The following is a 16,693-nucleotide window of genomic DNA, read 5'->3' on the forward strand; positions in this document are numbered from 1 at the left end:
CGGAGCTCGGCCCTGCCATGCTGGGGTAGCCCAGCGTGAGCCTGGGGAGACTGGCGGGGATAGCCCTCTGCCTGCCCTGCCTGCCTCGGGGCTGCTCATCGGGTCCTCGCTGTCCGCCTCATTCGTCCGCCAAATGTCAATCGGGCTCTCGTTCTTGGGCAGCCCCAGGAGGGGCAGATGTGGACCGGGGAGCCTGCAAGGCAGGCGGCAAACGGTGATGGATGGGAGGGCAGGAAGGAAGGAAGAAGGAAGGAGGGATGGATGGATGGATGGATGGATGGATGGATGGATGGATGGATGGATGGATGGATGGCCATGACTGGGAGGGGGCCGGCTGTCTGGCGGTGTGATGCTGGCCCGAGGGAAGGGGTGGGGGGCCGGGTGGGTGTGCCCGGCTCTCCCTGCCCCTGCCGCCGCGGTCCGCCCCACTCACAAGGTGCCTGAGTCGGAGAGCGAGCAGCAGCGCCGCGTCCCCGCCGCCCTCCGCAGCGCCCGACCAGCCATGCCCAACTTCGCCGGCACTTGGAAGATGAAGAGCAGCGAGAATTTCGACGAGCTGCTCAAGGCGCTGGGTGAGTGGCGGGGGAGCCGGGCAGCGGGACGGGACCCGGGGCGGCGGCTGCAGCCGCGCTCCGGTGCCCGGTGCCTCCGGGAGAGCTCCGTGCGGCGGCCGCGGGCAGGGGAGCCTCCCGCCGCTGCGGGGCACGGCCCGGAGCCCTGCCCGGGGAGGGGCGGCCGAGGCACGGCACGGTCCCCGCCTCACCGGCCGTCCTGCCCGAGGAGCTGGGCTGCCGCTGGCCCGGTTCTGCCGCAGGGATCTCGGCGAGAGCCCCGAGTGCCGGCCGGGAGCGCCGCCGCCGCCCGGCACCGCGGCCGTGCGGGGGATCCGCGCCGTGCCCCGGCCGCTCGCCCCGCTCCCTGAGCCGTGTGATGCTGGCCGAGCTCAGGCCGGGGCAGGCTGGCGACTTCAAGCTCTGCTTCCTCCCCGCTTCGCCCAGGTGTCAATGCCATGCTCAGGAAAGTGGCGGTGGCGGCCGCCTCCAAACCGCACGTGGAGATCCGCCAGGACGGGGACCAGTTCTACATCAAAACTTCCACCACTGTCCGCACCACTGAGATCAACTTCAAAGTCGGGGAGAGCTTTGAGGAGGAGACGGTGGATGGACGGAAGTGCAGGGTAGGAGGAGAGCCGGGGCATGTGCGTGTGTGTGGAGGGTGCGTGTGTGTTACCAAGTGCTTTTTAGATGGGACAAACACATCTGCCGCTCGGGTCCCCAGACAGGGGCACTGCTGCCCTCCACCCTCTTCTTGGAGCACTCTTGGGGTTCTTGATGGTCACCCTTCCCTTGTCCCTCTTTTGGGATAAAACTGAAATCTCAAGGCGACAGGGCATGAAAGGTCCCAAAAGCAGAGTTCAGGTTTCCAGCTTGGCTGGGTTTAGTTCTCTTTGTGCTTTCCTCTCCCCCGAAGACCTCAGCTGCAGTGAAAGCTCTCCCCAGCTTCTGTCCCTGACACAAGCATGGGAAATGGTGGAGCAAGAGAGACCTCAAGAGTCAGGATTTAGTGCACAAATCTGACATAGCTTTTGTCTTAGATTGAATCAGATGAGTTCTCAAGCAGGACCACAGACTGTTGGTTGGTTGGGGCTGAAATCCTCTTTCACACTCTCGCCAAGTGCGTGTGTCCAGTTCACTGATAGACAGGGTGAGACAGGCTCTCAGCAGGTGTTACACCAGCCACAGTTACCCCATCTCCTTGAGCAGAAGAGCATTAGAGGGCATTCCCTGGAGTGTTTTGGGCTTGATTCTGTGTGTGAGACAGAATCCCCCTCCTCTACCTCTGTTACCACTTCTGTGGCCATGGAGGGGGATTTAAGTCGGCAGCATCTGACACCAGGTTCTTGCTGGTGTGGATATGTGAAATCTGAGATTTGGGGAGCTGGGCTGTGGTCATAGCTGCCTTTTGAAAACCATTATTGAGGGCATGGATTAGTTATGCTTTCTTCAGACAGTTTACTCTCATAAAGAAGTATGTATAAGTATATATAAAATCTTATAAAAGGAGTACAAATAAAGATTATCAGAAGGTAGTCTCAAATGAGGATCCAGTTTTAAAAGTATCCAGTGTTGGTGAAATAATCTACTTTCCAAAATATGATCTCTCCTAATTCTTGGGTCAGCTTTTGAGACCGTTTCTATCACTAAAAATTCAGAACTTACTGTCTTCAGTGCAATTGGTGTCAACATAAATTTATGAAAGAAGAAGCAGATTCTGGGAATCAGCGAATATTTAGAACATCCACTTGCTCTCTAGGATGAGTTATCATATATTTAACAGTTTGTCCAGGAAATGTTGCAGGCTTTGTTAATTTATCTTGTTCGACAAAAGTGTCGTCATACATAATGCATATACAATAAATGTGACCTGCTTTCTGGAGAAGGATTTATTGCTGCAGATGGAAAAACAATAATTATGGCTGTAAGCTATGAAAGTTGGAAAAACCTGAAAGAAATGGGTTTTGTGAAGAAGTAAATTTTTTCCATGTGTTGTGAAATTATTTATAGTCCACTCTCAGGAATAAGTCGTATATATAACCAAGATGTGGCCACAGAGCAGAAACTGACAGATAATAAAATAATACTCCAGAATGTAGTTTGCAGTATCTGGCAAAACTGCTGACTGGTGATAGATTTTGAGATACTTTATGGGGTGGAGGGTTTTGTGCTGCCAACTAACTTGATCCATTGTTTGTGCAGACAAAGAGGGCATCATGTATGGTTGTTCTTCAAGGCACAGCTTCTATAACTGCCATCTGAGATGGCTTATTGCTTTATGAAATCTATTTAAAAAGTAAACAGCTGATTTTTAATCAGAGTAAAGGGGTTTTCCCTTGGAAAGTCTGGGAAGTGTTAACTTGAATTTAGGCACACATATGCACACACACATGTGCATGTATAGAATCACAGACTAATAAATGCCTCCCCTGTGTGGTTATAAAGTGATTACTTGAACATTCATTACAGGGCATCCTTCTGCACAGCTGTTCCATTACACTGTGGAGTAAGAGTTCAGTGCTCAAGTGAAAAGCAACAGAGTCAGGGCTTGCCTGTTTGTGAAAGTTTAACAAAATCATGTTGTTTCGGGGTCTTTTATTTTTCAGTGCTTTCATAGTGGTTATTCAAATGCTTTGAAAAATGCCCAAGGGTATTTCAATCTTCAGACTCACAACCTTAAAAAAGTAATGTCACAAACAGTTGAGTTCTGACAACATTTTTTTAAATTTAGCTGTGATTTATTCTAGTTTGTTAGCTCAACATGTTTAATACACAGTTAACTTGGCACAGTGCCATAGAGCAGGAAAGATTGTAAGTGACAAATACTGCATTATTTATGACTACAACTTGATATATACCATTGTTTATGCTTTTACTCTTAGGGGACTGTAGTGATAAATAACATGTCAGATCAAATCAGTTTTACAAAGATGCTTGGGAATGTAGAGCTACATTAGCCTGTTCCTAAATGACACTTTCCAACATCAAGCATTGATGGAAACTGAGCTTCTTCACACTGAAAAGACACATTTGCAATTACTTTGTTACTAATATATTCCTCTTTCCAAAATGCCCCATCACACCTAAATTTTTATTTCACCACTTTCCACTGATTACTTTTTCCCTCTGCCTTTGACTATCTGTGTGTTGCTCCTTTAGTGGAGCAATTATTCTCACCACTGCTCATTGTTGTCTCTGTCTCATGCTGCTGGGGAATATAATTAATGTATTTCCTAATGGTTTTCTTGCCTACAGAGTTTGGCCACTTGGGAGAATGAAAACAAGATCTACTGCAAACAAACTCTCATTGAGGGAGACGGTCCCAAAACATACTGGACTAGAGAATTAGCTAATGATGAGCTGATTTTGGTAAGAACCTTGAACTCCCTCAATGTGTGCACCATATTATCAGGATTTTTTTTTGTTAACAGATAGTATGAGTTATTATTTTTCCTTACTTAAATCCATCTGGAAGACTACCTTTGTTATAATCCTCTACCTTACAATTACTACATTGCTTTTTTTCTCTTTCTTTTTTTTTTTTTTAAGCAAATGGATATGTATGCATGTTCTGATTTGCATTTGATTGTTTAATCTTTCACTGGTAGAATAATCACAACTTGGCCACTTCTGCTCTGTAAATTCACAACATCATCAAAGAATTTCCTTGATTTATTGCAGATTTTCTCTGGTGAAAGTGAGATCAAGCCATTTGACCTCATTTCTGGAGAATCTTCTTTTTAAACATGTGCATAATACTTCTTCTTATCCATGGTCACATGGCATATAGCAGGAAGGATAGGCATGTTGTTGGTATGCTCTAATCCCTCCTGTTTGTGAAAAACATGTCATTTCCTCCCGTACCTCTGCCACCTTCCCCACTTCCCGAGTCAGATTGAGAGTTGCCTTCATGAGTTTCTTAGAAATACAGATATTTGCACATTTTCTGTCAGCCCCTCTCCCCCCAGGGCTGTGTCAGCTTCTGAGCAGCTCCTCTGCACCCTCCTGGCCGTGCCCACCCTCGGTCACACCGGGTTTGTTATTCACATTGTGCTCACTTCTGCTAGAGTTCCCTGTGCTGCACCTTTGCTCAGTAGTCACTCCAGATTAATCCACATCTGAGTAAAGACACAGTAGCACAGTTCAGCTCGAGTTCAGAATCATTTCATTGCACATGTTCTGACTAGTGAGTTCTGGATAAATCGTTGATTAGACTGTTATGCTTCATCAGTTTGGACGTGGAAGACAGACTCCTGGAGTGGTGGGTAAGAAAACATCAAAGCAGGGAGGTTTTATTTCTATCACACTCACTAAATCTCTGCACTTTAAAAAGCAAACAGCCTCCCGAGCGTTTCTCTAAAGCAGATGGAGTTCTGTTTTTAAGATTGTATCTGAAACAACAACAGGACCCAAACCTAACCAAGCATAAACAAAAAGCTTCTAAGGTGTTAATATTATTCCAGACATCTTGGAACTGTTCACCCACATGAGGACATGTGCTGTTAGTGAAATCACACTGGTTTCTCATGAATGAATACTCCAATGCTGCATAATTCCTTTTGACTCAACCACCGGAATGTTTTATATTATCACCAAACTTTAGGAGGCAGAGTACTTTGATCTCTTCTTTGCATATTTAGATGAGATGCAGTGGACAAAATATATTCTCTAACTAAAAGTTATTCCTATAACTTTTCCAGCTTTCTAACAGTACATTTCTGTAGTTTATTATTTAAGCAACAAGCTGAAGAGGCAGCTGTTAAATTAAGTGCACTGCTCCGAGCAAAGCAAGAAAGCTGCTCATAATACAATTGCCTCCTGCTAGCAGTGATGTGAACTTACCCTGCTGGGGAGGAATAAAGAACCTGGATAAGAAACTAGAGGGATTCAAAGATTTAAAGCCATCTAACCTTTTTTCTTGTTTAATACAGTCTGTTGAACTTTTGTGAATTAATTATTTTTCCAGTTAGGATATAAATTAGAACAACCTGCCTCTTATTAAAATATGTCCTTTTATAGGAACTCAGAACTTTCAATGAGTTAGTTTCCTGGTTAATTTTCTTGCCATTAGAACATACATATCTATGTATGTGTAGATTCAACTTCCAGTCCTTACATATTGTGTATAAAAGAACCTAAATAATATGCCTAGAATTTGTTCTTGCAAATACTTGTCTTCACACCACCAATCAAGCCACCTCTTAGAAGAACTTTCTGGCTGTGAAGCTAAACCACTGGAAGACCTCGAGTCTTTCAATGTAAAGAAAGCTTTCATTGAATTGTTGCTTGAGTGCTTTTTAACCTGTCCAATGTACAAATTTCCCTCCTGAACTCAGAAAACCCAAATGTGCTGTTTTGCTAGCGATCTAGCACCTGACGTTACAGCGATTTCCTCTCCCTACTCCTATCTAAAATGATCCTGATTTATTTGCAAAGGCTTTGTTAACTCTTTTCTGGATTCCATTTCCCCAGACTGATCCCCTTCCTGTCTCAGGCCAGCTGGAATTGCATTCATTGGTTGCAATGTGTGATTTCACTGTGGCCATTATGAAAATTTGGTATTTGTTTCTATTTGTTTCCCAGTGATCCAGATCCTTCTCTCTTCACTTTTACTATTCAATATGAAATACAGTTTCATTCTCCTACCTCTTGGAGCATAGTGACCTCTTTTGCTTTAAAAAGTATAATGACAATAATTCATCCTCAGGACAAGCATTTTCAAGCTCTCATGGCATTTGGTGGGACTGAATGCACAGATGTTTTAAGTACGTGGGTTGATGTTCAAGATTGACAGCTGAAAGCTCAGCCATGAGGGGTTTCTGGGAGTAAGGGTGGTGTGAGACCTCTGGTCCTTTGCAGAAGCTGAAATGGCCCTTCTGGGGGAAAAAAAAAATCAAAAGCAAAAAAAAAGCTGAAAATTAACACTTCTGGGAGGCAACAAAAGGTTCTACTGGTTGGAGAGAGACAGAAGAGAAGAAGCTACATTTTCTTGTCTGTGGTCCCTCATTTTAAAGCCCCAGAACATTCCTTCAGAGAATTGGGCTTTAGAAGCTGAACTATTTGGAGGGATTGGCTGAGGTGTGTTCAGCAGATGTAAAAGGGAACAAAAGCCCTTAGTGAGGAGACTCTATTGATCTCTTGCCCATCCACTATGTTTGGGTTTTTCATCACTCCAGTGAACAAAGATTTGACATCAGATTATTTTATTTTATGCTTGGTGAATTCCTTTGGATCTGAGTCTGCAAACCCCCACTTATATCTTACTTCTTCAAAACCAAGATTGCAATGAGAAGAAGAGATCTCTGTATTCTTCTTCTTTGAAAGCCCCTCATCATTCATCAACCACTTTAAAATGTTTGTGTGTTACAGATTAAAGTTAAATCGATTTCTTTCTTCTCCCACCCTCAGAGCTTTCTTTAGGGATCTTTAGGACCTGAAATTAAATCTCATTCACTTTTGCTGTCCATATTGCTTCAAATATTTAACAATTCCCATCTTCACACTTCTCAAATCTCCCTGCTTACCTAAGAAATGTTATCTGTTCCTTTGATGTCTCTGATGTGCTTCAGTAAGACTCTGTTTCTGTTTCTCTATCCAAAAAATTATTTCAAGAAGTCTTGAGACTCCTTGATCACTATTAGATGCAGTTGCAGAAGAAATCAAGGAGAGTCATACCCAGTTTAAAAGAAGTTGCAAGAAAGAATGTAAACTGTGTTAGACTGAGGCATGAGTTGAAGAAAGGCTTGGGGTATCAGGCAGGGGGTAAGAAATTTGTTTTACTGTGTTGGTATTGGCTCCATAAATGTTGGATCATTGCCACATAATTTTGATCTAAAATGCTGCATTGCTTCGGGAATCCATTTGATTATGGGATTTTCCTAGTGGAAGGAGATAATTTTCTCTCCAACGCAGCATTATTAAATAAAAAGGATTTATTAGCCCATTTAATTAAAACAAATCAGTGTTTAATTGCCATGACTACCACAGAGCTAAAATAGAAACCATATTACTCTCTAATTATCAATCTTTCTTGCATCCTGGCAGAAGAATTCCTTATGTTCTTCAAAGATATTTCCTTGGAGTAAAATGATGGCCTTGCAAGTCACATCATGTCCTCTGATACACAGATGCTGAGAACACACTATTTAGTGAGCAAAGGTTTTCCTTACCTTCAGTTGCCTTCAGGTCTCCTTAGCTCCTTGCAGCATGGAGAACAAAATTGCTCTTATTAGTAGATAAATAATATTTGGCTCATACAATGACAGATGTAGGCCTGAAGTCATGTTAGAAAAATAATTTTTTTAGCCCAGGAAGGGCAGGATCAAGTTCTGTGTTGTAAAAAGATGATCTGAAAACCAGAACATTGATCTAAAGCTAGAACACTGCAACATCTTTTATCAGAGCTGTTTATTCTAATCCCATCTGATGCACTTGCTGGGATTTCAGCGCTGCATTTTTGGAATGCTGAACCATGCTGAAAAAAATTACATGGAATGTGCAAGCAGGGGAGGGTGGGAAGGGTAATTCCCCACCGAAGTCCACATTTATTTGTCTTGACTGCATCTTTATATTGTGCTGCACTTTGGGCTTGTAATGCATACACGGAGTCAGGATATCTGCATTTCCAACTCTACATTCATAAACTGTACTTGGATTAACATTTGAGCAATCAAGATTGGAATATAATACAAAAAATATATATTTCTTTTATTTGTTTGAAAATGATGACCTGGAATGAAGTGCCTTTCCTTCCCTTTATACTCCCAGTGTTTTTGTTGTTGCTGTGTGTTTTTGTCAGGGACATTAATGAGCTATCAATCACTTATGTAAGTCAGCAGAACAAAAGATCTGCTCTTTGCAAAGCTGAAGGATACTGCTTTCAAATATTGGCTATTCAAATGAGATACATTTATATTCAAACCTTGGGTGCATTGCTGCTTTCACAGCTGCTCGTGCCTCCATCGATTTAAGTTTAATTTGTAACACACAAACGTTTTTAAGTGGATGGTTACTGAAGAGGGGCTTTAAAAACAGCCTCTGAGCACATTTTACACAGTTCACCTGTCACACAGGGGTTCTCAGAATCAATTGTAGCAAGGGTCAAAGATCAGAACATTGGTGGGGGTTCAAGCATGGTTTCTATTCTGCATTCCCTCCTCAGAAAAATCATGCCATCCTTGATTAAAACTAGTGAACTGTGGTGCCTAGATGAGTGAGCAAACATTTTTTAAATTATTTTGCTGACTTCTGAAATTAAGCATAGTATGTGAGAAGGGTCAATGCAGATTTGGAAAGAGATTTTGCAGCAGAATACTGAAATGTGTGATGTGCCTAAGCCTTGTATCAAACAGTGTCAAACTGCCTAAGTGTTTAACTTTTCTATAAGTTCTGGAGAGGGATCTTATATAAAATCAATCATCAAAAGAAGGGTCTGGTCATCCCAAGCTCAGGTTGAGGGGGTTGCTGCTGTTCCCATCAGGGCAGCCTTGACAGCAGTTCAGAAATCTGCAATAATGCACACGTGTGTGTTGCATGGGCCTAATGCTTTAATTTACTCTTTGCCATGAGCAGATTTACCAGGGGGCTTAGGGATCTATAGCCCCTGCTCATTACTGCAGCCTTGTCTGGATCACATCCCAAACAAAAAAAGAAGCCAATGCCAAAGCCCTTTGCATTTTGGCTGCACCTCATCCTGCATGCAGCCTTTTGTAATATCCCTTGTAGCTGAGATGTGCTCTGTGCCCTGGCTTTCAGCTGTAACTGGGAGGCAGCACTGTCTCAGCTCTCTGTCATTCATTTGCTCCATAACTTTTAAGCAAGTATAATATAGCAGTGCTCAAACACAAATACTGACATTTAAGCCCCTTGAGAAATCACCTAATTTTGCATGGTGCTATCAATTGATACCTTGGGGAATGTGAGGTTTTGAATTGAGTGATTTGCTATTAATAGCCAAATTTGAAAGTGGGAGCTGCACATTCAGTGACTATGGCCTTGCAAGGATCAACCTCTTTCTTAAAATTTTGTGGGAGTCAGGAGGAGAATGGAAATAGGCAAGATGCCTTTGTGAAGATTTATATCTTTGTTCTAGATAACATGGAAGTGTGCACATGGACAAAGCCTTTTCTGAGGATTCATTTAAGTAATACCTTCTTTTCTCCATCAGTTTGCTGATGGATTCTGTCTTCCTTTTGTGAGTTGCCTCTGCATTTTGATCAGTCATGAGCAGATAAAGGGATTTTTGCATACACTGGCAGGAGTGATCTTTCCCCAGTGATTGTTTCAATGACACTCTTCCTTATACTGTGTACTCCACTTACCACAAAGCCTCCTCAGCAAATATTTATAAAGAAGGCCTTCAAAAAGGAGATTTGCTCCTACAGAAATATATTACTACCCTGTAATTCTCTTTTAATCTCTCATGATGTCAGTGGTCATCAGATTTTGAGTGAACTGAGAGAGGTCAATTTATTGGATTATCCCCTGCACAGGGCTTTGTTTGCAGTGTGCTTTTGGACTCTTAGCTACAGATTATGACAAGCTAAGCGAAGAAAACAATTCTGTAATTTGCAGTTGTTGCACATTTAAAATCCTATTTTAGATTTAGATAGAAGCCTTGCCTTGTAGCATTTTATGAAAGAAGTGGGACCTTTCCAAGCCGATGAGAAAGTGGTGTTTGAAAATCCTGCATCTTCCTGTTACATCTGAATTTCAATCTGGTAGCATTGCACTTTTTTCAGTTGCTCTGATGAAGCTTCACCACCAAATAGCCAGGATTGCTCATTCTCTTTTCATTTGGAAGTTCTACTTGTTTGGGTCCTGCCTATTGGGGCAGGAACTATCTCTTCTTTTGAGTCTAGGGTTAAAACCATGGACACTAAACTGCTTTATCCTACCATTGAATGCAAGGATTTAAATGTGAAGAATAGAGGAGTAGCACCCTTTGGATTTGGATCCTCCCCTGACCTTGGGCCCAGCTGTACATTAGACATTTCTGTGAGTTACCACAAGAAAAAGAATGCAGCAGGTTTGAACATATTCCTCCTTGCTTTCTTTAGTAACACTGAGTGGAGTTTTAAGAACAAATGATAGTGAGTCATGATAAGCCAGGAAAACACCTTTTGTGTAAGTCCACATTGAGACCTGTACATGATCATGATAATAAAGCCCTTTATGTGCTCCAATTACATTGTTAATCATCTGAATGTGTATAAGGTGTGAAATCCAAGTGCTAAAAAATGCAGTTTATTCCTGGAACAGGTCAGAGGCCACATAACCTAAGCTGGCCCTTCAAGGAAAAGATGTCTTGGTTGTTTGAGAAGTGCACAGTGGTTACATGTTGTTATTGTGCTTTGCATGGTTTCTATCTCTTTGCAATCCAGGTTTAAAGATATCATTGTATTAAATTATAGTGGTTTTCCAGACTCTGAGAATGCTGTGTTGTGGAGTCCTTGTGTGTAGCAACTATTTTTTAAAATTTGGACTCCCTGAAAATGTCCATATTTTCTGCACTTCATTTTTGTCCAGAGTAATTTGAGTGTAGTTCTTTGCCTGAAATTTTCAGAAGTCCAGAAGTCTAGCTGGAGCTGGATGCTGGAAGTACAAAGTGAGGATCCTGAGTCACAAACATGCTGAGCTGTGACTCTCTGAGTGCCCAGCAGTCTGTGGTGCTACTCACCCATGCTACTGAGCTTTCCCAGAAACTCTTACGTCTCTTTTCTTCCTCCACAAATTTTAATCTTTATTTCCACACTCCCTCCTGTAAATCTTCCAAGAAAGCTGCCAGTCAGACTACACTGATGTCTCAGGAGCAAGCTCTGCCCAGGAGCACAATCTCAGAGCTGGGCACTGCAATTTCAGCAGCTCAGATCTACAGTGGCTCCCTTGCAGGATCACTCACATCTATTTCCATCTACTTTTCCCTGCAGTGTTCCTTCTCAACAGAACTGCTGAGCTGTTCTGAGAATAACTGCTGTTGCTGTAGGGGAAGGACTTTCTCTCTTACCTTGCCTGGAAGAGCAGACATAAATTTGTCAGGGAGTTTTGGCAAGAGGCTGCTGCAGCTTTTCTCGTTAAATTGGCTGCTGTGACATCCACTCCCACCTCACGGTGTGGCTGTGCAGCTCCAGCTCTCAGACTGGGGCTCTGACAGCTCTGGGAGAGCATCACAGGAATTGTTTCACTACTGTTTGTGATTTGTGTTGGAGCAGCAGCAGGGGACCCGAGCCTGCCTGTGCTCAGCAGTGCCTGAGTGTGAAAGACAATCACTGGTGCAGGGATCTTACACAGAAAACCTTGAGCCCTGGGTGCTCCTGACTCTCACTTCCTCCCTCTGGCAAAACTCCTGCTGAAATAATTTTGTCTTTGTGGATCATTTGGAAATGTTGAAGGAAGCCATAATAAGGGTATTTGCAGCTGGTGCTGTGAACATTAGAGAGCTACCCATCAAAAAATATATATTAAGTACTGATATGATATTGATATTCATAAAAACAAAGTCTGCGTCTCCAAAATACTAACAGACTTGTGTCCACAACAAAGTGAACAAACTATAAGCCAGAGTCAGTTTTAAAGCCAAGTCTTTTCAAATTATTGGCCAAAACAGGTGTGGAAAGCATTAAGACAAATAGCCCAGCTGAATTTTCATGATGCACTGGGGTAATGCATGCTTTTCAGTGAGACCTTGGCAGCGACCTCAGCCAGACATCCCAACTCAGACCTTGCTAGTGCTGAGCTCAAAACCTCCTGTCTGCACAGCTGAATGGGAAGAAGTTTTTTGCAGTCTCTATTTGCCCCTCTCGTTTCCTTCATGCTTCACTGCTCAAATTTTAGCCTACCAGATCTGAGATTGCACACAAACCCTTTGGGATTCAGGTGGCTTTCTCAGACAGCCCCACAACCACTGTCCTGCCTACGTGTTCTGATCATCTCCAGGGCGTTCCAGATCCCTCTCAGGGCTGACAAACTCCCTGGTTCAGGGCTCAGTGTCCTGAAGGAAGGCTGTCACTGACCCTGCCCACGCTCCAGCCTGCAGGAGAGCCCTTGGTACCCCAGGAGGGGCAGTCCCTGCTTGCAGCAGCGCTGTGTTTACAGGTGCACGTTCTCCTGCTCTTCATCTTTCCTCCTCTGACTTCATTTGCTTGCTTGGACTTATACCTGCCAATATCAAAGGATACCTTTGGAACATGCCAGCTGAATTCCACCCTCAGCATTTCTAGTTCAAAGTGCTGCGACTGTTTCTAAATATAACAACAGTACATTCCAAATTCACTTTATTTTCTCATGTTTATTTATCAATTCATGCCAAGAAACTGCCGAAAAAGAGGATTTATGCATCATTTATCATTCTGACAAAATCCACCCTGCCTTGAAAAACAGGTCATTTACATTGCATTCCTCTTTCAAAATGATTTCTTTCTTTACTCTTATCTGTCAAAAGACATAAGAAAAAGTATTTCTGCTGTAGAACCAGTTGCTTTAGTAAAAATAACACTTTGAAATGCTGTTAAATGTTTGCTGGTTCCGTCTCTTTTGATTGATTTTTATTTCTTTTCCAGACCTTTGGTGCTGATGACGTTGTGTGCACAAGAATTTATGTAAGAGAATGAAAGCATCCATGTTCTTGTCATCTGGGATGAAGTGGAGAACTGTGAACCCCCCCAGTGCAAGGAGCATCTGTGTGTGCTGTGACTCCCGCAGTGTTGTATGTGACAGTGTGTGCTAGAGCTGAACCCAGATCCTCTCTTGAGTGTATTTTGCTTTCAGTTTTCATTTCAGACACTGTTCCTCTCCACTTTTATGCCGTCAGTTTTCATGTCTGCTTTGTATTTTGTAGTTGTCACTTGCTATGGTTTCCTCGGTTATTAAACGTATTGGGCATAATCACAGCTCTTTGGGGGTGTTTGTAATTGAGAACCCAGCAGGGCTTTGGTTAGGACTGAAACACTTTTTACCCTCTGCTGAAGTCAGTGTGGAGCTTCCCTGCTGTGGGAGCCAGCACAGGTCCTGTGCTGTCAGGGAATCCCTCCCTGGGCAGCACAAAGGGAGGGAGAGCAAGGGGATGGCAAGGCCTTTCAAAGAGCTGCAGGCTGCTCTCTTGAGCCCAGAGCTCTGCTTCTTTCCTTCTTTCTGTCCTCTCTCCTTCTTCCTCCTCTCTCTCTCTTGTCCTCCCTTCCTCCCTGTTGAGAAATAATTCATGTATGCTGTGATTGCTGGGACTGGGGTTAGGCTGAACCAGACAAGACAAGCTGAGATCTTTTCCCTTTCCTGCTACAGGACAAATAACATCATGATCATGACTAACACTCATTGTCATCACACCCAAGCACCTCAGGCCTGATCAGAGAGCCAGAAGAATCTGACAGACTTGACTTGTTTTGGCCATAAAAAAATAAAGCTATGGAATGCTGCTTTTCTCACCTGTGACAAAGAGAATTTCCAATGGCTTCACTCCCCCTCCGTGTCACACCTCTCACTTCTGCTGATTCAACCTTTAATTCTTTGAGCAACTAAGTGTTTCACAAACCAGGGCCATAGTTCAAGAATTAAAAACCCACCACATTTAATGTATTTATTCTGGCTCAAGAGTTCTGGCCGCAGCACTATCAAGTATTAGATTCAAGCTGAGCAGACATTCCACTAATGACCCAGAGAGTTTTCAGTTTTTCAGCCTTGGAAGTGTTTGGAGGTTGAGACTAGGAGCACTAATTATTTCACTGCAATATCCAGTATTATCTGACCAGCTTTTATCTATGCAAGAGTAATTTTTCTGCTCCATGTCACACAGTAATAAAAGATTTTTAAGAGGTTCAATGTTAGCAGAATATATGCCCTGTTCACTGGATTCTGCTCACTACTCACAACAGGAAAACAGGACCAAAGCTTACACATCTTGGGACATTCATGAAAAATTACTCTGTCTCTTCACCCCTCACATAGCTGTGCAAAGAAATCCCCTCTGATGGGATTGCTGAAGTGCCATGAAGAAATCAGCCAGCTGTTCTGTTTATTGCAGTGTGGCCTGCAGAAGCACCAGAGGAGAGGAGCACACAGTGTTTTCTGTCTCCTCTGCTCAGACAGGTCATGTTTGCTTTCTGAGCCATCAACACTCAAGATGCCATATTGCAGCTGAAAGGAGCAATCTAAAAGGAGGCTTCTTTTCTTCCACACACCTTAAGCCAAATCCTGTTCCTATTGGTATCAGTTAAATAGAGTGCATGCTGGCCAACACTGAGGCAGGGGCTGAAATTAGTTCATTGAGGTTTGGAAGAAGATAGAAAATAAAGATAGATCCCTGTCTTCCTCCCTCTTGGTTTTGTTCTTACACTACCCCCCTGTAAGAACAAAACCAAGAGGGAGGAAGAGAGGGATCTGTCTTTAATTTCTATCATCTTTTAAAATTCAAATTCAAATAGTTGGGTGTTTTGTTATAAACAAGCTCCACTTCAGGAGTATCTCTATCTGCTTGTGCAATCAGCTGTGCCAAAGGGACTCCACAGAGAAGTGCCAGGCTTTGAGCTTGCTCAAAGCTGCTCAGGGATGCAGACAAAACTGTCTTGCCACATCAAGGCTGAGCAGTGAATAACGCTGTGTTGCAGGACACGTTGGCACAAGTCATATCCCAGAGCACCAGGAGCCTACCAACACCACAAAGGCTTTGCCTCCACCTCCAAGAAGTTGTGTGGTGGATGCAGAGGATGGTACAAGCTGAAGAGGCAAGAAGTAGAGACAAAGCAAGTGAGCAGCAGGGCTGTTTTGCCATTCCAAGAAAAATTGCCACTCTTAGCAATTACCTTTTCCACCTGTGTGTAAAACAGCCCCACTGCACAGTTTGGGAGGGTTCAGCAAGGTATTGGCATGGGCCTCAAAATGTCTAAAGGCAGTGAGGGCATTTAATAGAAGCAGCGATTTCTGTGTTTCATTTCTAGGAAGGCTCAAGCTGAGCTGTTGTGCTGCTCAAGCAAATGTTCCTTCAGAAAACTTTCCCATCAACTGGAAAATCCCAAGGCAGGTTTGCATCCAGTTGGCAAGTGCTATCCAAGTAGTAAAGCATGGGCTATGTAAGGAGCTTGCAGGAGTTATGATTAAAAACAGGCTCTGGAGACGTGAGCAATCCTGAATAACTGGGAACTTTCTTCTTACAGGCTCGAAGCTGTTCTCCTAAGCTTCATTTGCAGTCTGGCATGACAGAAGTTCCTTTCTTTAATAATTTCAGTGTGGAAGCTTTACCACTTGATTGACTTTTGTGAAGTTATAATAAACTTACTGGTGCCCGGGTAAATTCCTATGAACGGAGACTAGAACTGGTCCAGGGTGTTAGTTTTATGGCTCATTGTTGAAAGTGCAAAGGCCAAATTGCATTTTGTGAGTCCTCTTGGATTTAAAAGCCTTCAAATCTAGGCAGTAAAGGATTTGGAGTGTATTTATTGGCCAAAAGCCTTGCAGTTGTCTCCTGCTTTTTTTTTTTTTTTCATTGCTGAGATTAAGCTCCTTTGGGAACATGGATGTTGAATGATGCCACGGCAGCCAACAGAGACAGCGTTATCCAATTTTTGTGCAAAAAGTAATGAATTCACACACACACCTCACAGATGAGGTGATGGAAGAAGAGTAGAGTTACTGTACTGTGCTGCATCCACAAAAATTGAGTCTCATGAAGTCTGAGTGTTCAATGGCTGCTGAGCAGAACGGGGTCCTGGACGCTGCAGGCGGCTGCTCCCGGCGCACAGGAGGGAGGGACTTTTCTAGGCAAAGGTGCCCATAAAACCAAAGGACAGGGGAGCACCTAAGGGTTCCATAGGTAGTTGGTTGATTAGTTGACAGCTGTGGATGTCTGAAAAAGGCCCCCAGGGATTTCACAGGTATTTTCTTCCAGATTCAAGTCAAAGAGACACTGTCAGTGGATCTAGGCAATCAGCCAGGGACAGATCCTGGCTCACACAGGACCTTCCCCTCGTGCTTCTGTGTTCTAAGCAACACTTTTGTCACTTGGGCTGGAGCCCTCTGTGGTTCTGAGCACTGGCTGGTGACACACGTGGCCCACCTCCATCCAGATGTGCTGATTGACCACTGGGTGCAGAAGCACCAACCCCCCTCTGCTGCCTGGCACATCCCTGTGCCCTGCAAGCCAAACTCCTGAG

The 16,693-nt window shown here is 43.6% G+C and overlaps 1 protein-coding gene across 1 annotated transcript; it reads left to right on the top strand.

Annotated features, from left to right (window-relative positions):
* Positions 1-502: 502 nt before the first annotated feature.
* On the top strand, positions 503-13,162 carry CRABP1 (cellular retinoic acid binding protein 1; the record flags this gene model as incomplete). Its single annotated transcript, XM_084213384.1, has 4 exons — positions 503-572; positions 999-1,177; positions 3,810-3,923; positions 13,112-13,162. 4 exons carry the CDS (start codon positions 503-505, stop codon positions 13,160-13,162), a joined length of 414 nt encoding a protein of 137 aa, XP_084069510.1.
* Between the last annotated feature and the right edge of the window lie 3,531 nt (positions 13,163-16,693).

Source organism: Fringilla coelebs (genome assembly GCF_963513975.1).
Source record: "Fringilla coelebs genome assembly, chromosome: 12".
Taxonomy (NCBI): Eukaryota; Metazoa; Chordata; class Aves; order Passeriformes; family Fringillidae; genus Fringilla; species Fringilla coelebs.